General features: G+C 32.9%; 1 protein-coding gene and 1 long non-coding RNA gene across 2 annotated transcripts in view; one reads left to right on the forward strand and one right to left on the reverse strand.

Annotated features, from left to right (window-relative positions):
* The window catches only part of Itpr (Inositol 1,4,5,-trisphosphate receptor), a 31,042-nt gene that overhangs the window by 2,292 nt on the left and 3,589 nt on the right, over positions 1-25,161 (reverse strand). Inside the window, 37 exon segments of the mRNA XM_066742071.1 lie at positions 10-190; positions 251-415; positions 493-665; positions 734-1,703; positions 1,786-2,084; positions 2,157-2,298; positions 2,387-2,619; positions 2,709-2,826; positions 3,699-3,809; positions 4,230-4,341; positions 4,466-4,653; positions 4,728-4,870; positions 4,986-5,106; positions 6,052-6,129; positions 7,099-7,113; positions 7,770-8,027; positions 8,093-8,228; positions 8,313-8,428; positions 8,493-9,034; positions 9,106-9,322; positions 9,403-9,568; positions 9,654-9,993; positions 10,413-10,439; positions 10,605-10,752; positions 10,821-10,971; positions 11,057-11,212; positions 11,288-11,463; positions 11,540-11,657; positions 11,741-12,189; positions 12,278-12,604; positions 12,770-12,981; positions 13,208-13,349; positions 13,469-13,963; positions 14,291-14,377; positions 15,048-15,163; positions 15,237-15,307; positions 23,342-23,567. Of these exon segments, the coding sequence (XP_066598168.1) occupies positions 10-190; positions 251-415; positions 493-665; positions 734-1,703; positions 1,786-2,084; positions 2,157-2,298; positions 2,387-2,619; positions 2,709-2,826; positions 3,699-3,809; positions 4,230-4,341; positions 4,466-4,653; positions 4,728-4,870; positions 4,986-5,106; positions 6,052-6,129; positions 7,099-7,113; positions 7,770-8,027; positions 8,093-8,228; positions 8,313-8,428; positions 8,493-9,034; positions 9,106-9,322; positions 9,403-9,568; positions 9,654-9,993; positions 10,413-10,439; positions 10,605-10,752; positions 10,821-10,971; positions 11,057-11,212; positions 11,288-11,463; positions 11,540-11,657; positions 11,741-12,189; positions 12,278-12,604; positions 12,770-12,981; positions 13,208-13,349; positions 13,469-13,963; positions 14,291-14,377; positions 15,048-15,163; positions 15,237-15,307; positions 23,342-23,439 (7,597 nt within the window). The 5' untranslated portion in view covers positions 23,440-23,567.
* On the forward strand, positions 8,791-19,796 carry LOC136782568 (uncharacterized). The gene is made up of 3 exons (XR_010824133.1): positions 8,791-8,856; positions 9,880-10,027; positions 19,454-19,796. It is a non-coding gene; the product is annotated as an uncharacterized lncRNA (long non-coding RNA).

A 25,161-nucleotide genomic window follows, 5' to 3' on the forward strand; every position in this document is an offset into this window, starting at 1 on the left:
GATACTTACGTATAAATTCTTCATCGACACTGACCAAAAAGTCATCTTTAAAGAACATGAATCCAATAATTGAGAACATATAAACCAGAATTAATGCTAAAACTGCTGTAAGTATAATGGATCGTCCATTTCTTGTAACAGATCTTATAACATTGAGCAAGGTCTCTTCACGGTAAACAACATCAAAGAGCTATAAAGCGAAATGATGTATCATTTTAATATTACTAAAAAAATCATTTTTTATACTTACAAGAACCGAAAAGAAGAACGGATGCATGCAGATTCCAAGAACACAGAAAACAAGATAGGATATATGGTACAGTATTTCAACATTTGTTACTATTTGCTCCAAACTTTTTGTCAGCGTACCTTGATTTCCTATAATACTAATCAGATGTACAACCTTCAATACCACCTAAAATTAAAAAATCTCTTATATAAATATACTATAACTTGATTTTAATCGATATTAATAGTCTACAATTTCTATACCGTCAAAAAACCAAGTAGCCATAGTGTTGGTTCCGGTCCTACCGAAAAAATTAATCGTAATATAGTCGATGCTACTAATGTACGTATGCCAGATTCTCTTGGTAAAGTAATTACAATTGCTGACGAGGCAAGCATCACTGTCCAAATCAGACCAGACAAATGGGAGCTGAGTTCTGATAAACACAAAAAGCTTATTATTCCATTCATATCTTGCAGTGACACGTACATATTAAAAACTTACTGGGTACGTTATCCACAAATGGGTAAAAAAATGCTACAATAAGATTAATTAAAACGGCACAATTAAATAAAATATTGCTCCAAAGAGACATATAGCTGCTCATCCAGAACAACATCGACTGCCCTCTAAGTTTCTTTTGCCATTTCATTTCGTTAAACATGTCTTCAGTTCTTTCAAAGAAATCGGAAACCTTAGAACCTTGGTCGTCCCGTTCTGTGGTATTTAAAACTCTAATCTTAGTATCCAATGTTATCAGCTCACAGATCTCTGGTATGGGAAAGACTATTTGTTCCAATGTCCTATCGTGCCTTACAATTTCTATTTGAGCAGTATGAGTCGCGTAATATTTCAAAGCTTTATTGATCTTAGGATCCGTGTTATTTTGTTCAGATGGTTTCAGCATTGTTGCTAATTCTTTGTTGTGCTGTGCAAGCTGATGGCATAGGATGTAAATGTTGTGACCAACCTCTTTAGGGGAAACTCCTTCATCACCATCCGACGAATCATCATCATCATTATCATCCAACGACTCCTGATGGAATGCTCTACAAGCTACGTCTACCAATTGTTTCGGATTCATATTATACAAAATTCTTTCAGCGTTCTCACTGTCTCCCCTACTCTCCATAATAGCTAACAGCAATTTACTCGCGTTATTTTTCAGTTCCAAAACCAAATCCATTCTAGTTTTTCCAAGTGGATTGATATCATTTAAGATCAAAGCCGTGATAATGTCCAAGCCATTCGATTCATGTGTTGCAATGCAATTCTGATTATCGTGACACGGTCCTTGGCAATATTCCGTTAACGTTTCTAATGTCTGATTGATCAAAGCCACGTTATATTCATTTATATATAGACCCAATAGTCCTAATCCACCGGTAGTGGAGCCACAAATGCAATCCAAGAACATGAGAGTTTCTGACACTAAATTAAAATTTGTTTTGTTGTTTTGATTTCGTAAGAAATTCTACAAAGATATTTAAAATTGGATTAGTTGCAGGTGGGCATTAATGAATTTTCATTCTTTTAAGTTAGTAATGAAAAAATACCTGTAATTCACGATTGTGATTTTCACAAAGCAGTTGTAAAAATCTTAAAATTGGTTGCATTACCAACACTTTTGCGCTCAACTGAGCTTCGTCTCTATCGCTGCTAGAATTTCCACTACGGTGTCGTTCCAATTTCTCTGCTAGCATATCTTCCAGTGCATAACCGAGAGCAGCGTTATTTCCATTATCCTCACCAGATGCAAGATTCCGAACATTAGCATATGCTTGAACGGTCGAAGCAGCCGCTTGATTAAGCTCTTCTCGCAATTCATCAGTAATTACTATACCGTTTGGCTTTCCTACAAAAACGTAAGATTTCAAAGACCCATCCTATAGCTAAATAATATTTAACTTCAACCATCTTTTCATACCTGAATTACGCTTCCTTGATATCTTCTGTATTTCTTTACACTGCTCTTTATCTTCGTGGGCCTTTGCAGCTATATCTGATGTATTTACAGTCACAGTTGATTTAATTTCCTGCTGCGAATCTTTCATTTTGTCGTAAAATACCTTTAATGATTCATTGCATTAAAAAACAATTTTTACTCGACATTTATGTGCAGTAATAATATATTTAATTAATTATCCCATGTTTTACCTTGAAGAAAGATTGACTTAAATCACCACCCATCAATTTATTGAAGACACTTTTCTGGATTATTGGATTACCACCCTCTAGTAAAGCGATGCCCAGCTCTACTGCTTCGACAAAAATGCTAGGTGAGTGGACGCTTTTTATTACGAGCTCGACGACTAAATCTGAGGCTCCTTCTCGATCCAAGTGACTTTGTACATCGTGCAAAGTTCTGCCGGCGCGAATCAAAATTTTAGCTGTAACATTGCATAAATAAAATTGTTAGTTTTTTACAGTTCTATTACAATATTTTAATTTTTGCAGCACAATAATTTATCTAGCTTACCTCCTGGACCGTGCGTCACGGCTTTGGTAACAGGAACGCCAATTTCAACGTTCTCTGGCTTTTGAACGAAAGTCTTTCCAAAATAACGGGTCAAAAGATTATTCCTAAGTGCATCACCCTGTGAAAAAAGAACAAGTAAATCTATTTTGGTCGCACTTGGTTGAATTTATTTTTCAAATACTTGTTGAGGATGCCAATTGTAAAAAATTGCACATCCTGGATTAAGGATAAATAAATTTGAGATTATTTATACGTACAGAAATCAATAAATATAAGCATTTATATTATTAAAATATAAAATTTGAATATTTCAAAAAATTTAATGCAAATGTGCTATCAAGTAAAATAGTAAATATCATTTTGTATATATAGCTCTACTAAAAACAAAAAATATATATTTAGAAACTTAAATAACTATTATTTTATATCATAAAGAAATATTGTACCAAGTATTAAAGTAAAAATCTAGGAAATATTCGAGCTGTGGTTATACCTAATTGTATTAGAAATTTTAAGAAAAAATGTAGAGTTAAAAGATATCCGTGAAACAGTGAAATAGATCCACTACTATGAATGATGAGTCATATTTAAGCCATTTTCAGTTATCTGATTTACTGAATTTAATGTAAAAAGATGATAATAACGTTACCTGAATAAGCGCATGCACAAGTACTTACACAATGTACATGATTTGATAAATTTTAAAGTTAGATATAAAGTAGAGGTAAGTAATTTTCAAATATCGGTAAGATATCTACAATTGGCAAGGAATTAAGATATTAATTTTGATTAATTAACACGCTCACAGCAGAAATATCCATACATTATCTTCCAAGAGTCATGTGAAAATGATTCAGTATAATTAGTTGGCAAAGTGTTTTAATATGCGGTGAATGTGCTCCAATATGTTTAAAGCTACACCGAGACTTTTTGTACATATACATTGTGCCAAGGATTATAGTCTGCTCTATCTATTTTTGTTATCTTTACCCGCTGCTGCTGAGTTAAATGTCGATTGTCAGCTGTATCAATGGAACCTGTTCCGACACGTGATTCGATCTTCCTTTCTGAATCTCCCTGTTCCAAAACATCCTTGATTTCCTTTCGCAGCATGAAAACATCTTTACCTACAGATCTATTCTACGAGTGCTACTCACCCGTATAAATTTATACCCCAATACCCCAATAGTAACTATGCTCTAGTTTATGAGGATCTTCATTGATCGTGCATTAATCTCGTAGTTTTATTGTTGTAACAAATTAAGCGAGTATATTGCCTATAGATGCGAAAATCTCTGGGCATTCAGTTATCAATTCAATTAAAAATAATATTTTTTTGCTTTTGATCATTAACTGCTTTCTTTACAAACAAATCTATACTTCTCTATAATATTTAAATAAAATAGTCAGGGTAAACTGACTGCCCTTTTTTAGCAATGACAATGAGAAATTCTCTCGCAAGGTATAATAATGAATTTCATAACTCGACTGTCATGCATGGAGAAAGTGAACAACACCTACTTTTTCACCATATTCTGGATCGATGGCCATCATTTCTCGTAGCGTCCGCAATATCTTCACGCATAACTTCTCTTCTTTTTCTTCGAGAAGTTTTCCCGTATGTTTAATCAATCTGAAACATTCAACTAGTTAAATGGCTGCAATTGCTACCAAACTAATCTAAGTAGTATTTGTATGCCGCGACGCCCTCCGAAATACATCCTGAAGTTGAAGACTCGATAGAGGCGTTGAATTACCTTCTAATAAAGCCACCATTTTCACATTTCTTTCGAGCATCAGTAGCAGCTGGGAACAGTAATTCGGGACGATACAAAATATCTACGAGCAATGATAGCTCGGATTGTACCAGAGGCTTTAATTGTTCTTCCAATAATGATACGATGTCTTGCAATCCTTCAATGATACTCCGATCCAATCGCATTAACTGATAAAAAATGAGATGATTTGTAATACAATGATTCTTATGTATTCTATTTTATTGTAAATAAGAAAATCTACCTGACTTTGACTTCGTTCAATCTTCGGCTGTTTTGCAGCTTGAAGCCATTTACTGGTTTGTCTGCTGAGCATTGCTGCTTTATTGAACATAGTTGCCACTTGAGTTTCAAGGTCTATGGGTATAGCTATTCCTCTTCCTTTGGCTGGAATAAATATTGATGTTATTTTAATTTATTATTATTATTATTTATTAAAAAATATATCATTAAAAATACAGAGCTATTTAACGAGTATAATTTACAGCTCCTGACTACTTACCCACATCTGACAAAGTCCGTATGCAGTTCTCCACATTAAACCTTTGTCCAGCATTCAGCCAGGCGCATTGAGAAACTTTGAACGCCGCATGAAGTAATTCAACAAAAATTGGTTGCCGTGTCTATTTTGTGATAGAAAGAAATATTATGTTATTTTTTATTCTTTTACACGAGGTAGTTATTAATTCTACTTCTTGTAACTTGTAAAATCTTAGCTTTTATGGACTTATGTGCCCTATTCATTTCAAATCACTTCTTCATCCATCGTTTACGAGAAAAATTTATAGTTAATTTTAAAATATGCTATTTGAACACTTTAAAAAAACTTAAGATTTTAAACTGAACGACTAGATTCGATATATAAAAATAACTAAGACTGATTGATTATTCAATTAAAATCTTAAGCTTCTTTAGTTTTATTCATATTAGTATTCACCATATTAAAACCTCTTATTTATAAATGTACCCAGTATTAAAATAAATTTTAAACCGATAAGTAATTAGTGAACTTAGTCGTAATTTCTGTAAATAAATAAAGAAAAAATTAAGGGTGTATTTATATGTTAAACTGTGCTACATATTAGTACAGAAATTATTTAAAAAAAAAAAGACATAGAACATAAAAGGTTTAATAACACAAAATTATTCTTTTGTCGATTTATAGTCGGATAAATAATAAATAGCCAAAAACAAGGCATGAATTTACAGAAACACGAATGTTCAAATGATTCAATTTTGCTTTTTGTATACCACAATTACATATAATTAGTCGAAGTCTAGATTCTCATGCTTGAGTTTAAAATTATTAATAAGAGACTAGATTCTGCCGCAAGAAAAACAAGTTGAGCCACCTGAGAGCAGTGGAGTATGTGTGCCTGATTACGAATGGAAGAAAGAGATGTAAAAAAAAAATAAAATAAATTAAAAGTAGGTGCGTGTGTATTGCTTTGTGCAAAATAAGAACACTAAAAACTCTATTTTGCGACTTGAAATATTGGGACCTAGAGTCCGCTGAAGCGCTTGAGGGTCCTCGAAGCTAAGAGAGCATCCCTATCAGTTATACTCACATCGACAGCAAGATTATCGTCAATATTCCGGTCACCATCCTTGATGCTCCAATATAGTCTAGCCTCGTGCAGATGTTTCTATTAGTAAACCAACCCACCACCATATAGAATCAGCACCCAGACCCAGTAAACGAACGTCGTTGAATCAAAGGTCAGATGTTGCATGCCAAAAACACAGAACATGCCACTGATGCAATCGGCAGTGACCAAGCACACATCAAAAAATAGATTTATCAAAAAATAAGTAAAAATGTTCAACAAAATTATAGACAAAACAAAAATCTATTGAAATAATCAGTGTTGGAAATCACTGGAAACAATGTAAAAGTATAGGAAATTAAACAAAAATAGGTACAAATTAAATATTTAACTAATTTCATATCTTTAAATGATATGTACTTGGTTTAAAAAAAGATTTAATCAACTTAATTGTCATGCAAAGCAAGAAAACTCATTATCTAGCTAATTGTTTTCTAATTGCGCTTGCTCTGCTTCCGATTGAAAAAATAATAAAATTTTTCTCTTAGTTCATCTCTTCTACATAAATGCATGTTTTAAGATCATTTTTAGTAAGCTCATCTAAATCAATATCTATTTTGCAGAAGTAAAGATTTTCATTAATATTGGTGATAGATATTTAGATAAGCCTGATTTTTAACATAAATGAAAGCAGAATCAATATTACTTTGTACATCTTATTTATATCATTAAATATCGTTACTGTTGAAATTTAATCAATTCTGCTCACTATAATTTTATTGCAACAGTGCTCTCTCTCTCTCTCTCTCTCTCTCTCTCTCTCTCTCTCTCTCTCTCTCTCTCTCTCTCTCTCTCTCCTCTCTCTTTCTACTCTATCCTAATCTAGATTACTCGATTAATGATTAATAACTAGTCAATCAAGATTGATCTATTACCAGGTGATCCACGCTGCAGCTAATGAGATCACATCACTAGCCACGCTAAATGTGCTATTTACAATAATATAGGCAAATCAACTGTTTGCTCAAAGCATTAAAATTATTAGTCCACTTTGCGTTTATAAATTACCTCTATAATGTCACACTTCAGTTTGTTGTTAAGAAACAATAAATATTTATTTTTAGTAATGGCGTTTTCAAGATATTAGTATTAAGCGCTGATTATAACGTATTTATTATGCACTTTGCGTAAGTACAATTATGACAGTTGGTCTCTGCCTTGCAATTTTATTCATTTGGAGAATTAAGTGAATGAAAAATAAAGACTACGAAATCTGTTAACTTTAACCGCGATTATTTCATGGCTTGCTTTTGATTCGTATTCCAATTTTAAAAAGACTACATTTCCTGCATCTACTATCACCTTCGTTATTTAATACGTGCGTCATATGAGAAAAGCAACTACACTAAAGATATTATATTTGGCTCCATAGATATCTTTTATTATGAAAAGAAAAGAGAGTTAATTATGCATTCAAGTTAGGCGAATAATTTTGAATTCCTCCATAATAATATTGCCATCATCATTCTTAAAAAGCGTAAAGTGCAATAGCAGCATAACACAACATAGATTTATGAATATTGAATAATCGTGTTTTCAATTGCGTTTTTTCATCCGAGTAAGTCCAGAGACCATTGTTACATAAATATTTTTTAACAAAGAAATTATGAGTGTTCAGCAGGAAAAGAAAGTAATAATGATCATTTTTCCCAAAGAGTTAAGAATTTAATAAGATGTACCTGGACTGTAGTACTTTGATCTGAAAATGGGCTGCTAAAGAATGTTGTGATTATATTCATTAAGCAGCTGGTCACGTAATTTTCTAAAACAGTATCCGCGTGCTGCCTGTCATGCGTTGATGTTGCTATCAAACCCATATCGACTATGAAAGATTTGTCAAATAAGGACCACATATGATTTGACGTGTAGATTTCTTTCATTTCCACCTCTGTATCGATGTAACAGTGATTCAAGAAATTTATGTATGCCTCTTTTACCTAAATTTTGAATCAAATTAATACAAATACCAGTTAAATCCAAAAGAGAATTTTTTTTTATTCACCTCTGGTATACAATCTGGATGTGAAACCATCGCAACAATATCATCTAGAGGTAAAAGGCTGTGACACTTGATTTCTGTATTTACATTTTTACCCATAGTGCAACAAGCCAATAATTTAACTAGCTCCACGTGATACCTAAAATTGTGATCAGCATTAAAATAAGAGCCAGCTTTAAATTGACTAATCAGAATTCATTTTATCAGATTATTCTGCATTTACTTTAATGGGCTACTTTCGTCCATTCGATGCCTCTCGGATCGCATCATTTCAACAAAGTGATTGAACGATGCTCTATCGTTGTAAAATACCAAGACATCCTCTCCTGCTTGAACCAACTAAAAATAAACAAAGTTTTACAGACGGTACAAAGGTACGAGACCAGTGCAAAGACTTATTTACCTCTTGCATAACCATCTCTTGACATTTTCGAATAAATTGATTTTCTGCCTTCACTATGGTTTGAAGAAACTTCAAATACTGCACATGCTTGCCATGCGTCTCTATGCAATGTACAAAGTGTTGTATAACCTTGGCGCTCACTTCATTGCAAAGCGTTGAGTTATCTTGAAAAATACTACATACTGTTTGCGCTTCTCGTATACCGGGATTCAAGAATAGATCTAATTGTTTGTGAAGTAGAACCTGATTCTGCTGATTTCCTAAGCAGAAATTTTGCAGAAAGTCGTGAGCCAAACGCATTAATTCGTTCATTCGAATATCTTCTTTGGCATCGAATGGAACTTGCAGTAGATCCAAAACTACCGTGTGTACTCCAACATTTCTTAATAGTCTTTGCTCGTGTTTTCGTGGCTTTATTTGTCCTCCTCCAATGGGTTGTATGCAAAGTTTATTCATTCTGATTAAAATTTGTTGAATTTTTCTATACTCTTCAGCTTGATCGGAGTGCAACGGTGGGCCAATATCCAGATCGATTGCTGACCCTGTTAAGCATTTTTTAATCTTAAGCATTCAACGTCCAAATACTACAAACTATAATTATTTTTCAAAATACCTCGTTTATCCGTCGCTGACAATTGTGGGGGTGTTTTTCTTGGTGTCACACCCTCTTCCTCTTCGTCTTTGCCTTTTTTCTTATTCGCGTGCTCTTCTGCTGCTTTAGATTTGTAAACCCAAAGCTCTGATTTTTCTACTGACTGACGCAAAACATCCAGGTCAGCTTTAATTTGCTTATACGATTCTACGTCGCTATCCGAGACTAACAGTTGAACCTAAATAAATGTAAATAACAGGTAAAATTAATATTACCTTAGACATTAATGGATAACACCCTGCGCTAAACATTATTTACCTGCTTAAAAGCTTGTAACACTTCCTGTCGTTGACTAAAATGCCTGAATAAAAGATGCAATGCTCCAGATACTAAGGGGGGATAATCGTGCATTGCCAAATGCAGCAAAACACGTAAAAAGGTTCTTCCACCTTGTCCATCCAGATCTAATGCAATGCACTCCTCGCTACAATCGATTAGAATGTTTTATTTTATATTTATTACGTATCTAACATTAACTATAATTTGGTAATAATATCACATGTACACACCTGCTACCAAATATACCTTCAGCTTGCGTACCAATTGATTCTAAATCGATACCCTTTTGTCCGAGATTCAAGTCTCCCGAAGCTTTCTCAGTTTCGTCAAATTCCTGTTTGAAAATGCTGAGTAAGCAAGAGATTCTATAATCCAATCGAACGTCCAGAATGAATTGTAAGATTTCGATAATTTTTAGCTTCGTATCCATGACCAAAGGATATTCCTTTTTCATAGATGGCTTTGGTCTTGGAGAAGAACCGCCAGCTATAACTTGACCAGCAGGACCCAAAGTTAGACTAGTCATCACAGCTCCCATGTCGCCTATGCATCTCAGAACTCCACCCTCGGCTAAGTAAAAGAAAACACTCAATTAGTCCAATAGGTAAGAAAATGCTGAATAAGTAACGTTAACGATGTTATTATTATAATTTTATCTTATATTTTATCACAGCAGTGAAATTATAATCGTCAAAGCAGCAAATCAATTTAAAAATTGCATTATCTTGCTAGACATGCGTCCTATTGTTGAAATTACGGTTTGCTTTATTCTGCGATATTTCTTTGCACTAAACTTAAACCTTTTGCTCTCTACATGTTACACTGATAATACTATAATCACACATTCTTCTAATTAAAATATATTGCATTTATATCCATGTGCTTTTATTCTAATCTTAGGAAAAAGCGTGTTACTAGTGCTTGCAACATGCTTGGCATAGTTCCCACTTGTGCCACTGACTTTTCTACCTTTACTACACTTATTTTACCTGTATCTTCTACATCCACGGACTCAGCTACCAAAAATGTTGATATTAACAACAATTTATTTTATTCAACTAACTTTACTTAATTAGGTTTTCAGATATAGCATAAATTAACTAATAAATCGAAAGATTTACCATTGGGGAGAAATTTCAAGTACTGAAAAATAAAATAAAAAGGAAATAAAACACACTTACAATCAATATCGCCGGTTGGAATTTTTCCGTCGGGAAGATCATTATCGGAAACACAATCCAATATGCTTAATAGTGTTTTTGTTAATCTTAATAAATCGCTGAAGCTGTAGAATCCAAAATAAATTAAATCGCGTGCTAATTTTACCACCTGAAATAAAGACGTAGTTACTTATGCTATTACATTTTCTACTTTACAAAAGAATGTAATGATCTTACTTCAAACGTTAATTTATTTTGTTCTTGATCAGCAAACAACCACATTTTTGCAACAACATTGCACAAATAGTCTTCGACAAACATAATAGTTGAACTAAATTTCGCACGAACGGCTTCTTTATTTTGGTCAGGTGTTTTGTTTGTATCATAACTGGAAAGTGGAATACGCTCTTTAAGGTTGTCATGGAAAATAAAAAAAAAAACAATATTTTTCATAATGGGTACGACTTCCTTACTCATTGATACTCATTTTAGAGGGTATTTCTGACCAAAGGCGTGCATATTTAACAGGAGTCACTTGCTCTTGTGGATCACGGTCTACATGAAGATGTAACATAAGTCTACAAAATGAAGCACGCAGTTCATACGGCACAGTTTCGTCTTCCATGCATCTGAAGAAAGATTAAATAAATATTACTTGAAAATATTTATTTTAAGGGTTAAAATTCATTTTGGATATTGCTTACTTGAGTATCAGATCAATATCCAAGTGAGGAGATAAATTGTTTAATGCTAAATATTGACGATTAAGACACATATTGCTAAATAGATTCAATTGATGCCTATAATAATCTAATATTGCTATGTCCGTAACGTTGCCCATTTTCGCTTCCCTTGAAAGTTCATTCAAAGACATTGATTTCTAAATAAATTGTAGAGAAAGTTATTAATTAATTAATATTATATTCACTGTGTATACTATTATATTGTAAACTTGCCATTCCGTTGTCCCAGAAGAGGAATACTTCAGGCTCTTCTATTACAGTAATCCTGGGCTCTTCTTCATTTTCTTGCTTTTCATCGACTTCCTCCACTTCTACTTGAGTGTTCATCATTCTGAAAGAAACCAAATATCAATTGAAGCTGCTACCCTTGATAAATAAAGCAATAATAAAACAAAATATTTTTTCAATTTTTACCTAGTTTCTAATAGTATGTCCTTATTCTTCTCACTAAGTACGCTTTTACAAATTAATTCTTGAGTTACAGCAATCGCTTTTTTATTTGAGATACATAAGTCTGACAAGTAGTCAAGAAATCTTGATTCCCAATTGTACATATTCTTTCTTACTAGTCCAACGAATGTTTCGATTTCTGCTGCTGTGATATGTTTTTCCAACAATTTCCTGTTATTGTGCAGGAGTGCAGTAATCGTATCTTCCGCAAGAATGTCATAACCGATTTGCTTTTGCATAAAAGCAAAGTGCTTAGCGATATATTCCTGATTTTTTCTATAATCTTGCTGAGACAATCTGAGTATTCGGTAGCATAAACGAAACATATATTTGTAAGGTGCGTGTCTAGGATCATTGAGTTCTTCTATTCTAAGAAACGGTCCTTCACCTTCAGCTGATTCCAAAAATGGTGCCTGTACAGATATTAATATAAAAATATTCGTCATCTATTCAAAAATAAACTTTGTTATTTTAAATACTAAAATTTCAATTATCATATACCTGTAATATCTTAAATAGCTGGCCCAAAATATATTGTTCACGCAGTAATTTCTGACGATCTCTAACTGCATTTATGACCACTAGTTCTAATGCCTCAGATTTGTTCTGCTCATTTTCCAAGCCGGCTATAAAGTACACTATATCTTGCAGTAAACTGGTCACTGCTCTACGTTCATTGTGTGATATGGTCCCTTTTTCCAATTTACCGCTAATCGATGCTAAAACTTTGCACGCATCGTTAGCGAAATCCAAGTCGCGAACTTCCACAGGAGAGACAGATCTCAAGGCAAAAGCTTCCTTATCTTCTTTGTTAATGGCACATCCAACCTTTACAAAAGTAATAATTGTAATACTGTATTATTAATTATAGCATGTTGACATTAAATACGAATTATTGATACTTCAAAACAGAGAAAATAATTAGATTTGTCTAATATCCGATTAATTTGCAATTTGGCTTTATTATCATTGTTAAATCTCTATCAGCTATACCTTTGACATTACAGGCTTCTCATCGTCCTTATCGATTGGCACGCTTGTCGAATGAACCCACGTATTAGTGCAAATATGGTGCAATCTGACAAACGAGGACTGTGGAACTAAGCTGTCGCCTCTCGTCAGTGTGGTTGGATCCAGTTCAAATAAAGAGCTAATCTCATTACTGTGCGGTACCGAGACCAATCTGTACATGGGTCCTTGGAGATCTAAACAATAATTTATTCCTATTAATTAAATCATACCTATATATGATCATACAAATTATCTACTCTCCTAACTTATAATTAAATATCAAATGATCTATACAGAGATCTCAATAGCTACTCACCTTGGATCATCTTAATAAGCGCTCTATAGAAATGTTACTTCTAACAAGCGCTCGATAATCATTTAATTTGTAGCTTGTCATAAACAATATGCAAATTATTTTGCCTTAAAACTTGCCTTTTCCACTTTCCGGTGGTTCATCCGTATCAATCTCTGCAGCCAGATATTGACCAGTTGCTAAATGCTTAAATCTGAAAAGTGAGTTCCAATGACCAGCTCCACCTCTACATGGATCGTGTTGTACAACCTATAACGAGGTAAACAACATTTCTGATTCTTGAATGTTTTTTCAAATATAATAACATTCACTACATTAAAACCTTACGTAGTATAAGCATATATAAAAAAGAAATCAATAATCTTTACCTCAACCTCCCAAAGAGCTTTGCTACTAGTAGCTGCTGTAGCACTGGTTCTTCCAGTTGTTCTAAGGAAAACGTGTTGTTTTTTCTTGTACTCGTCCATTGTTAAAAATTTCTCTTGTTCAGCATGGAATAGTCTGACTACGTCACCACCTTTTAAGATTTCTTCTTGATTTTCTCGGTGCTCCATGAAAAGTGTGACTTTCCAAGAGGTAGATGAATTTACAACGTTGACCTCCTTACATCCAGGGTTGTCGCTTAATTCATAATTGGCCGCAACGTGTAATCCTTGCCTGCCAGCGTTCACAGGCTCCAAAATTACTTTGTCCCCAACGACAACGCTATCTCCGTCGCTTCGTAATTTATAAAATGGCATTATGTACATCCAGGACCCCTCGTTCCCATTCGCATCCAAGTATACCCTCATCGCGTTCTTTTCCAATAAAGCTGGCAGCCGCTTGTTCACCGTTAAGAATTTATTGGATTTTAAATGCAGCAGCTAGAAACATTCATAAATAGGATAGTTAGACACTGTGCATACTTTATACGTAGAACAAATGCTTTAAAACAAACTACTGTATAGTATTAGATTCTAAGATGATAGACATCTAAACTCACTTTTATTTTTAGACAAGCTTTTTAAGCTGAAAAGTATTGTCTTATTGTATAATTAGTTTTCTACGTAATATTTTAGCTTTTCATTAATTTACCATATCACTTCATTGTTATTATTATTATTATTATTATTAATTGCATTACCTTGTTAAAGCATTTAAAATAAAAATCTCTAAGAGATAATCTTTATAATAAAAAATTAAAGCTCTACCTGTACAACATTTCCATACGAAACCACGCTGCCCAGTAGTTTTTTATTTTCAGTCTCATTTTGTTTCTTCTCAATCTCCGCTGCATGCTGTAAAAAATGGGTAAATTTAAAATCTATTTAGAAACTCACGATAAATAAGATAAAATCACAAAAATTAAAAAAAAATTGTTCGTTAATTTTCGATTTTTAACAAGAGTTCCTATGGCACCCTAAAGAGTTCTATAACTATGTCTATTAGTTTTTATTGATAGAACCTTTAGTTTAAAGGATAAAAGCGTTTGAATATTAGAAAAAGTGAAGTTGACACCCCAAATCATCTTTTTATAGCTTTTCGAGTTCAATCTGCAGAACTTTTTTAAAACATAGCAAGGAAATGTAGAACTTGTCCGGGTGCTACTAGAACTCTTTGGTTTTATTCCATTTCTAAAATTTGGGGTACTAATTTCACACTTGTCATTTTATTGCGATAAAGAACTATTTTTAAAGTCCCTCATCGACATCAAAATTTTTTACAGAGGAATTCATAAAAAAGAGATTTTATTTTTCAAAATACTATTGATTTTTCAATTTTATTTCTTTGGTGTTTCTGCTGCAGCCTTAACTGATTACGCTGAAGCTAAAATTAGCTACGGAGTTTCTCTATATAGTTTTTGTTGTGGCTGTCGTTGAGACGGTGTTAGCTCGAACGAAATTTGTATTCTTGCAGTAGCTCACAGATGGAGAAGCTAATAGTAGAAGTAAAAGCAATCCAACTTACGTGTAGTCTTTTGAGCAATACAGCATCTGTACTGGAATTGGCACTTTGCTTCGCTGCTTTCCAAAATTGTTTTTGAGCGGAGTAACGATTCATAGGACAGATTTTGAACAAACAGTCTGAAAAGAAATAATCAAGAATCGATTAATTACTCTACGATTTAAAGTAATTTTCAATCTTTCTAACAAATACCTCGAAACTTTTTTGGTGGATTCGTCAAGTCTCCAGCTTCTGGACATACCACGCACCGATCGTCCACCAAACTGGAAAAAAGATAATAAATTTTAATTAAAACAGTTATTTGTTTACAAAATTCCATAGCACAATAAAATATCACAGGTATTATAGATTTAAAAGTCTCTCTTCCACCTTTTCATCCCTACCGAGCGAGCAGTTATTTTTGTAGTAGGAGTAAAAATACACGAGAAAATTGAGTGGAAAAGGGAAAATTGTAACGCGAGGAAAATTATAATAAAAAAACATCTACGAGCTAGATTTAAGTGTTCAGAGAAAAACAAAGTTTAACTATACGTGTAAGACTTTGTTTGTTGCTTTTAAAATTCCTCTGTGTGGTTTACCATTGGGTGCTAGTAGTAGTAAAATAGTCAGTAGGTACACAATTATATTATTGTTATGCAAGTATGGATTCTTAAGAAAACGAATGTAATAAGATGTAATTTTTCTCAGAAAGATGTTAGTGTTAACTCATTCTGCATACAAAATGTACGTGCAAGAAATATATAAGTATTATTGTTGTATACATATATGTATATAGCTAATTAAAAAGAGGAAGAAGAAAAAAAAATATAATCTTAAGTCTATACTGCTGCAAGCCAATCGATCATGTATAGTCCATCGTGGTAAACTACATTCATTAAAGGGGATCGGCGAAAACGTATAAAGCTTACAATAGCAAAAAGCTGATATACCTAACAATTATCTACACGATATATACTACTATTTATCGTGACAATCATCAATCTCTGCACTTCGTTAAAAATAATTAATCATAATAAACCATGTATTGTTTCTTTTTAATTTAATTTTAACAAAATTCTTTTTCATGTTTACATACACTACACATAGATATAATATTGTAACGAATGTTGGATCAGCAGAAAATCTCTTAATTAATATTCCTTGTCAAATCAAATATTTTTACAATCTATCGTGGTAAATTATAATTAATTAAAGAGAATCTACAACGATGCAAAACTTGTAATAGTAAAAAACCAAGCAAAACTAAAAATTATCTGCACGATATAATATCATTCTTCATAGTAGTGAGCAATCTCTCCACTGGATTAAAAATAAATAATCTTATATAATAAGGAAACGTATTATAATTTTAATAAAATGCTCCTTGACGTTTACCCATGCTATAAAAATTATATTCTAACAAGCGTGAGATCATCCGACAATCCTGTAATTAATATTCCTTATCAAATAAAGCATTTCAGCTATAATGCATCTTTTATCTTATCTTCAGGGTATCTCTACTCTCATCTTTAATTTAATCAATATTACAACAAAGTAAATCCATTTAGGCACTAACGATTAAAAATAGTAATTCTTATCATCTAATCGATAGCTGTTAAACATATTCCACTGTAATAAAACTTAATTGCTGTTTGCAAATAAGAATATAAGTCTTGCGTGCGTTAATGCAGGTTATAGACGAGGAGTACACGTGAATAATAATAATAATAATGACGATGCTGTGGAACGACGTTTTATTTATGAAATTATAATAGGTTATTGATAACCAATAGTAGCTTAAATAAAGACTCCACAACTTGAGAAAACTCGTTCGATGGCTCTTCTTTCAACAGCTACGTTGTTCCACTACCGATATACCAGTGGAAATACCAACGATGTAACAAAGTTTTAATTATTCCTGAACTCAATTTTCTTTTAAAATTAACCATTTTAAAAAATATCACCAAACACACGTACAACAAAGTTTAGGTTTAATAATTCATTTTACAACGTGGTTTTATTTTTTCTTTTATTTTTACTTAAAGGCTTGGACATTTTTTGAAATAACAATAAACTTGTTTGGATATTGGCGATTGAGAGCAAAGAGAAGGAGCGTTCGAGAAATCAGGTCAACTCGAACGATGGTGGGGGTAGGGAGAGCTTATGGAAATAGAGTAGTGTTTTCAGGTGGAATTCCTTCGAGATCAAAGTTATTTGCTGAAAGAGTCTTGTGGCGTGGACGAAGGAAAAACTGCGAAAATGACCTCATCAACCCACTCTTATTCATTAACCAAACAAAACGAGACGATTTGTTACTATCAGACACACCTCTTAAGAGGCAAATTATTACTTGGTTTTTTATCTAATTATAAATCAATTAATCAACTGTGATCGTTGCTTGCAGTTTCAATATAATTATTCGGTTATATATACATTTCGTACCAAATCACGTAAGGGCAAGATTTTTGTTTTTTGAAAATAAGATGGAGAATAAAAAAATAAAATAAAATATACTAGAGAAAATAGGGGAGATAATACGATGAGTGAAAGATAAAAATGTGTTTCTGTAACAGAAGCGAAGTAAACGAGACAACTACTAGGAGAGAAGTAAAGGAATGTAGTGTGTCCTGTGGGAAAGGGGAGATAAAGATGTGATTTCAGTAGGATGATAAATGGACGAAAAACAATGGGGTTGTACGTTTGATGAAACCTTCTTAAGACAAAAAAGAAAAACTAAACACTGCAATATATCTATTGAGGGCCTCTTTAGATCTTCATTAAGTGTGGCAGATTAACTCCCACCAATTAACACTCTCATAACTATACACACGTTTAACAAAACGTTTATATTTATCTCTGCAATTATTAAAGATACCAACAAATTTAGCATAAGACCTTTATGAAAGTAAATAGTAAGATCTTTTAATATAAACTTGTGTGCAAAAAGTTGATATCTTCAATAAATATTGCAAAAAATAAATACGTCAACTTCTATTTGTATTTCAGATTTTTAAAAATTTTGACCAACTCTTTAAAATTATACAAAACATCAATTAATCATAAAGAATCAAATTAGAAATTTTGAAACTGAACAGTAAATTAATCTGTTCATAACAAACGATTTGTTTATATTATGGCAAAAAAAAATAGTTTCTCTGTCATGTTCCATACTAAAGAGGAACAACAACATCACGGTCGAGGCGATTAATTGGTGTTAAAAAAGATAAACAGACTGTTCAATTGAAGCCCTATTCAACGGAGATAGCACAACGAACTAGACAGCTATCGAATGAAAACGAATAGTGACACTTGGTTCTCATTAATTTGCACCGTGACAAACGTTCAGTGGGCAACTCATCAATAATAAGGCACATCGTGTACTGCAACAGAGTCTCTTTACGCACGCTAAACAAAAATTCTTTATCAATCCGTTCTGTAAATAAAGTTGAATGGAAAAATGCAAATTCCAATGAAAAATCGATGTTCAAGAATTGGAGAGAAATTTAGAGAGAGAGACACGTGCTACGTCGTATTATTACAAAAATTATATTTTAGACTTGATGTTTTGCTTGAAGGTTTTAATGGAAAAAGAGAGGGGGGGATTGATGCTAGAGGTTAAACGGTATAATTGTGCCTGACAAAGCATGGCGTGGCATGGCATGGTGTGACGTAGCGTGACTTGGCTCAAAATCATCAATCGCACGTGCCAAAAGACACGAGTAGCATCTGAAAATAAAATAAAACAACGAAAGCGATATCTCGTCATTCGGAATCATCACAAAGTCCCCCTTTTCACGCACTGTTGACTTGACAATCGCAATAAAGATCTCATAAAATGAGAAAATATATAAATCAATTTTGTTTTCTCACATTAAGAAAACTATGCGATTTTCTCACTTTGACAAATCTCTATTGAATTTACAAAAGAAATATACAAACAGTGATAAAAATATTGTTGAATATACATGGCTGATGAAATTTAATAGAAATTAATTGTTCTAATATGAAAAGTGTTGATTTAAATTGCGGATGATTGAATTAATTGATTGTGCATACTATTCATTCAAGACTATACAATTTGTCTGAACACTGTTTTTAATTGAAACTATTCGTAATGAAAAATTCTTGAATCAACTAAAAATTTCTTGAATTCGACATTTTTTTCGGTACTTAAAATAATTTCTGAAACACTCTTCAAGCGATGAGCAATTTTTCATTATAATAATCTCAACAAATTTATTAATGAATAATTTATTATACATATATAATAAATTATTCGTTATATCAATAAATTTTGTTGATTGTTGTAATGAATAATAGCTGTTCAGCGTTTGAATAATAATTAAAAATATTATTTGTGTAGATTTTTAGAAGTTTGAGAGAGTTTTTGAGGTGACTGGGAATTAGAAATGTTATTAATGATTTTCCAGGAAAAGGAATCAAATGGCGAGCTAGTTAAATGGACTACAGGGGAGTGGGAGTGCCGTTTCTATTCCGAGATGCAGGAAAAATTGTCAACCGAACTAGGCTCTCTCACTCATAGGATACCACCAACACACAACCAACGACTTTAACTCAACGCTGACTGCCACTTTATTTCCGACAAATGAAAACTTATAACTCAAGGATTTATCTACTACCGAGATAATCTGTAATTTCCGCAAACAAAATTATCTATATTCTTTGATAAAAAGAAAATTACGTAATGTTTTATTTTTCATTTCAACTTCATTTCCGTAAATCAAAATTATTTAAAATAAAATAACTTTTGCCTTTTTTTGTATCTATTAAGGGTTTCTGCAGTATTTGTAAAGATTTAATTGTAAGAATTAATTGTTGTAGACAGATTGAAAATAATAAAAATAAAAAAGGGAAATATATTTTGCAGTTGATTTTATTAAAAAACAAATTAAATAATATACACGAAAAGAGTATAAACGTATTTAATTGCACTAGACACTACATTTAAATATGAAACCGATTTTTAACAAATATAAGCATTTTTATTTTCACCACACATTGCACTTCACTATTATGTAAAATTGTTAGGTAAATAAACTCTTTTGACATCGCCAGACACTGCGCTTCACTGTTATAAGAAATTTTTACCGAAATAAATGCTTTTGAAAGCACTTTGCACCTAACTTGGATACTCTACCGTATTTTACGAGATTTTTCACTTATTATTGGAGAAAAATGCGAATCGCGGTGCAATAATGAGGAGATCATAGCGACGAGAGTGGAGTCGCGCGCGAAAAAAGTGAAAATTCGGGGCCACTCCTGACTCGCGGACGCGTAACGATTTCGAAAAACCGTCGCGACGTCCGCGCCGCAGGGTTGCCAGCTCCGCCATTTTGATTATGCTACGCTGTACAGTGATGCCAGAAACAAGCTTTTACCAACGAAAATGAAGTTAACCGCTAGTCAGCAGCAGTTAACTTCATTTTCGTTGGTAAAAGCTTGTTTCTGGCATCACTGTACAGCGTAGCATAATCAAAATGGCGGAGCTGGCAACCCTGCGGCGCGGACGTCGCGACGGTTTTTCGAAATCGTTACGCGTCCGCGAGTCAGGAGTGGCCCCGAATTTTCACTTTTTTCGCGCGCGACTCCACTCTCGTCGCTATGATCTCCTCATTATTGCACCGCGATTCGCATTTTTCTCCAATAATAAGTGAAAAATCTCGTAAAATACGGTAGAGTATCCAAGTTAGGTGCAAAGTGCTTTCAAAAGCGTTTATTTCGGTAAAAATTTCTTATAACAGTGAAGCGCAGTGTCTGGCGATGTCAAAAGAGTTTATTTATCTAACAATTTTACATAATAGTGAAGTGCAATGTGTGGTGAAAATAAAAATGCTTATATTTGTTAAAAATCGGTTTCATATTTAAATGTAGTGCAGTGTGATTAAATTAAAAACGCTTATATTTGTAAAAAAAAAACGATTTAATTTTTAAATGCAGTGTGTGGTGAAATTAAAAATATTAATATTTGTAAAAATTCGTGTAATAATTGAAAGTCTAGTCACTGTGGCCGGTGGAAAACGCGTTTTTTTGTTGTTGTTTTCCTGTGCTTGCTACGGCCAAAGGCAAAAGTGTCAAGGACTCTCATGGCCTGTTTGTTTATGGTTTTTATTTTAAAGCTTACTAAAACTATCAAATTAATCGAGTATATACTGGTTTATTAAATTAGAATTTACTGTGTGAACATTAATAACTTTATTGTATAGTTGTTTAGCATGAAATCTAATTTTCAAGTAAAACATTACTAGCATTAGCTGGGTGAATTGGCCTGTGTATTGTGCTCATTAAAGCTTGCAGGTATTTGAAACTACAATTGAGATTATAAAGGTTGACCCGTGCGGCCGATTGATAGCACATAATTATTACCAATGTGCTTCTGCTATTTTTCCATATTTGACCTCTCAGTTTTCTATGCAAGTTGAACAAATCTCTTGCTGTGACCCCTGATATAAGCCGTGAAGCAGCTACTTCCGGGCAAGCGATAAGAAAACAATACCATAATCTCTTTCCCACTGAACATCGATGATTTCAATGAAATTCCAACCTAACACTATTTTCCAAATTGATAAATATAAAAATGTATCTCATTCCTTTCTTCGATTGATCAACCAAAAATTAATTTTCACAATAATTTATTATAACAATAAATAAAAAACTTTCAACTGTATAAATACACAAAAAAAATCATATTTACTCTAATCAAAACTTCATCCAATGCCAAATAAACAAAAAATCGGGATACAATTCCCATATTAAAAAAAAATATAAACACACGATTACTTTTTACAATAGAGGAAAATATCTGTAAAATTGAAGCCGAAGATGTCGAGGTAGAGAATAGTGTATTGGGGTGATTTTCCGAGACCTTGAGTTTGAAAGAACGATAATAATGGTAAAAGCGACTGGATATTGGCTGGGAGAGATGGAAACACGTATAGCATGGAAGGAAGATAAGCGCAAAAACCGATATTACGTTATTTCTAGCTGCAGCGCGACGAGAGTATGGAATATAATACAAGTAAGCAGGCAACTAGTCAATTAAAACGATCTTGTATAAAAAAAAAAAAAAAAAAAAAACAATGAAACTTTCATCCATCTACATCATCAGCCAACACAAATGATTTGGCTGCAATCTTGAAAATTCAGTTCTCGCGTCTGTCCATCCACTGTCTCTTAAAACGGAAGCCGAAAATAAGCCGCGAAAGCATCTCCACTCGAGTGTACTTGAAATCGTAAACGCGAGAGAGCTGAATGGAAAATGTTTGAAACTCTGCCAAGGAGATTTAATCATACGTGGACAAAAAAACCAACAGCTTTCTGCTCGATTAACTAAACTATTCTTCGACTCGATTATGAATCACCCATACAAGCGCACGCATTTGTGTATACTATGTATAATTTACACACGAGGAACAACGTAAACAATTATCATTCGATTTTATATAATTATAAATTATTCCGATCTTTGAACAATCGCAATTAAATCGTGCTTACTGCAACCTTCGAGCATTTTTTATGTCACTTTTTGAAATAACAGACTTATTGTTTATGTGCAAAAGTACGTCCAGCATAATCTGCGTGGAATCAATAATCTGGTTATTATAATAATAACTGGTTTAATGCGATGATAATAGCACGCAGGTTCATTGGTGCGTTAGAAAATTGGATCACGAGTTGGGAATAGAGATTTCTATTAATTTCTATAGAGTTTGTTTGTTTTGTTTATTTGATGTTGTGTAAACGTTCACTGCTAGCTATTAGATTGAACGTGTATGCAATTCTTCTGACGTTTAATAACAATGGCTCGTTATTGGATTCGTTAGAAACGTTATGACGAAGTAGCCAGATAATAGTTCTTGTTTACATAAATAATAATTTAAAAAAATGTTTTGTTTCAAATTAATAATAAAGAAATTGTAAGAAAAATTATTATTAAATGCACTTGTAACAATAGCACATGAAAATGTTATAATTGAACTCTATGGATATTTATGAAAATATAAAACTTTTTAAAAATTAATTTAATCCATGTAAACATTTTATAAAAATTTTACAAACTGTTGTAGTTAAATAAAAAAATTGTATATAATAACAATTCAATAGATTATTTCCAGTTAATAAATTTTAAATTAAAGTTTTAATTTGCATAAAGATCCAGAGTCTCAACGAGGAAAAATAAATGATAAATTGTTAAACCTTGGGAGATTTGGATTTAGCTGGTGTTGGACTAAACCGCTTTAAGCTTGTATTTAAGCAGAAGGCTTATAACGTGAAAGTCATTTGTTTGGTTAGAAACTCACCCCAATGTGGACAGAAATCCGGAAACATTTCCCTCGGCGTAGAGGCTTACGATGTCGCCGAGGTGGAGGAAGCTGGCTGATCCTAGTATTTCACCCATTTTGTTTCCCTCAAAAATTCTTAATTCTCTCTCTCTCTTTCTCTCTCACGATCACTTTCAGATTTTTATGGTACTCGATTCTTTTTCTGGCACCCCTTCACTTCCCTGGAATCATCGTGTTTACACACCTGAAAAAAACAAATTGAAATGTCAATTAACATTGCAATATTATAACTCTTCTTGTATCGTTTTGTTTGATCTACACCACGAGCAAAGTTTGATTGCTTGATTCTTGGTTACGACAAGTCGGAGAAACATTTGAAAAGGTGGAGGAAACGCAAAGGAATAAGATGGCAACTCGTTAAACCGATCTTAAAATACATTATGTATTCTGCTCGTATATAGAGAAGGAATTATGGTGTGACTATTAAAATTTGAAAAACAAAAAATATTACATTAATTTGATACACTCACATCTCGTGTATACGTGTAGGGATAATATAATTATTTAATTTAAATAAATCTTGAGATATTCACAATAAAATATTTTCTTGTGAATATTCAAAGCAACATTTCTGTGAATAAAACAATTTTTTTATTTTTCTACTAAGGGGTATAATAATTTGCAATTGACTCTTAGATACTTTTTTATTGAAAATTAACTGTTCTTAAAACGATTCAACAATTTCGACTCGTCATCCGCAGCTCTAATAAATACAAATCGGAGTCAATTTCTTCGCTAAACTATTTCCAGCCTCCAGTATATACTATAAATCTTTTAAATTGTCCCTATTTAATCGAGCGTTATTTATGCGCTTACGTCTGCGTTCATTTCGCACAGCTACTAATAAATTCTTCGCCAAAAATTCTACAAATAAATATATTATATATAGGCATTCCAAGCACTTCAGGATTGAGTCAATAGAAACGTGCTGAGAAGTTTCGTGTAATTGGGCTTTAAAGTTGGGCAGTGAATAGTTTTATAAAATATTTTACTCGAACTTATTCGATTACCGAATTAGAATAATATTTTCATTACAAAATAAAACTATAAACGTTTCAACAAATTTTGCAACACGAGTGACTTGAAATTTGCAGTTATTCGAGAAGGAGGAAATGTTTTGTTAAAAGCTAGTGTCGAATTTTCCGTACCAAGAAATCATAAAACACTTTTGAAGTAGCAAGAAACTTACAAAAACATCTTCTGTTCACGCGAAGGGGAAAACCTTGAAAAACGCTGTTTTTAGCGAAGCTTTGTAACGTACACCGGCTGATCCACGAAGAATAGTGAAAATACAGACACGTGATCGTTTCCGTGAAACTGAATCCAATGTTGACGCTTTATTTTACAAAGTGTCCAGAGGGAGAAGCAAAAACGCAGGTCTAAATTCAATGAGCCTGCCATGAGATTTCAGTTCGTGCATGTTTTCATTGCTTCCTAGAAGCGTATAAACACCGTGCACACCAACATAAAGAACTGAAGCGAGAACGCGTAGCTTCATAAGTTTACGAAAAATATGTTTCAAAGCTTGGACAAATTAATAATAAATTGCACTGTGGTACTATATTCATACATTATAGCAAAATCTGTTTCTCACTTTAATGTTATTGTGTTGGTAGGAACTGTGTCCATAAAGGGTGCTTTACCATGCATAGAATCCTGCTAGAGTTGACAGTAACACTTGTGGGCTTATCATAATTCATTATCTTATTTAAAAAAATCATAACGAGTTGATTTGCAATCCTTTTTTTAATTTAGCAACTTTCACCGTTCATTTCCCG

This window comes from Prorops nasuta, unplaced genomic scaffold, assembly GCF_024137725.1.
Source record: "Prorops nasuta isolate Cenicafe-Biocafe unplaced genomic scaffold, Cenicafe_Pnas_1.2 PNAS00027, whole genome shotgun sequence".
Classification (NCBI taxonomy): Eukaryota; Metazoa; Arthropoda; class Insecta; order Hymenoptera; family Bethylidae; genus Prorops; species Prorops nasuta.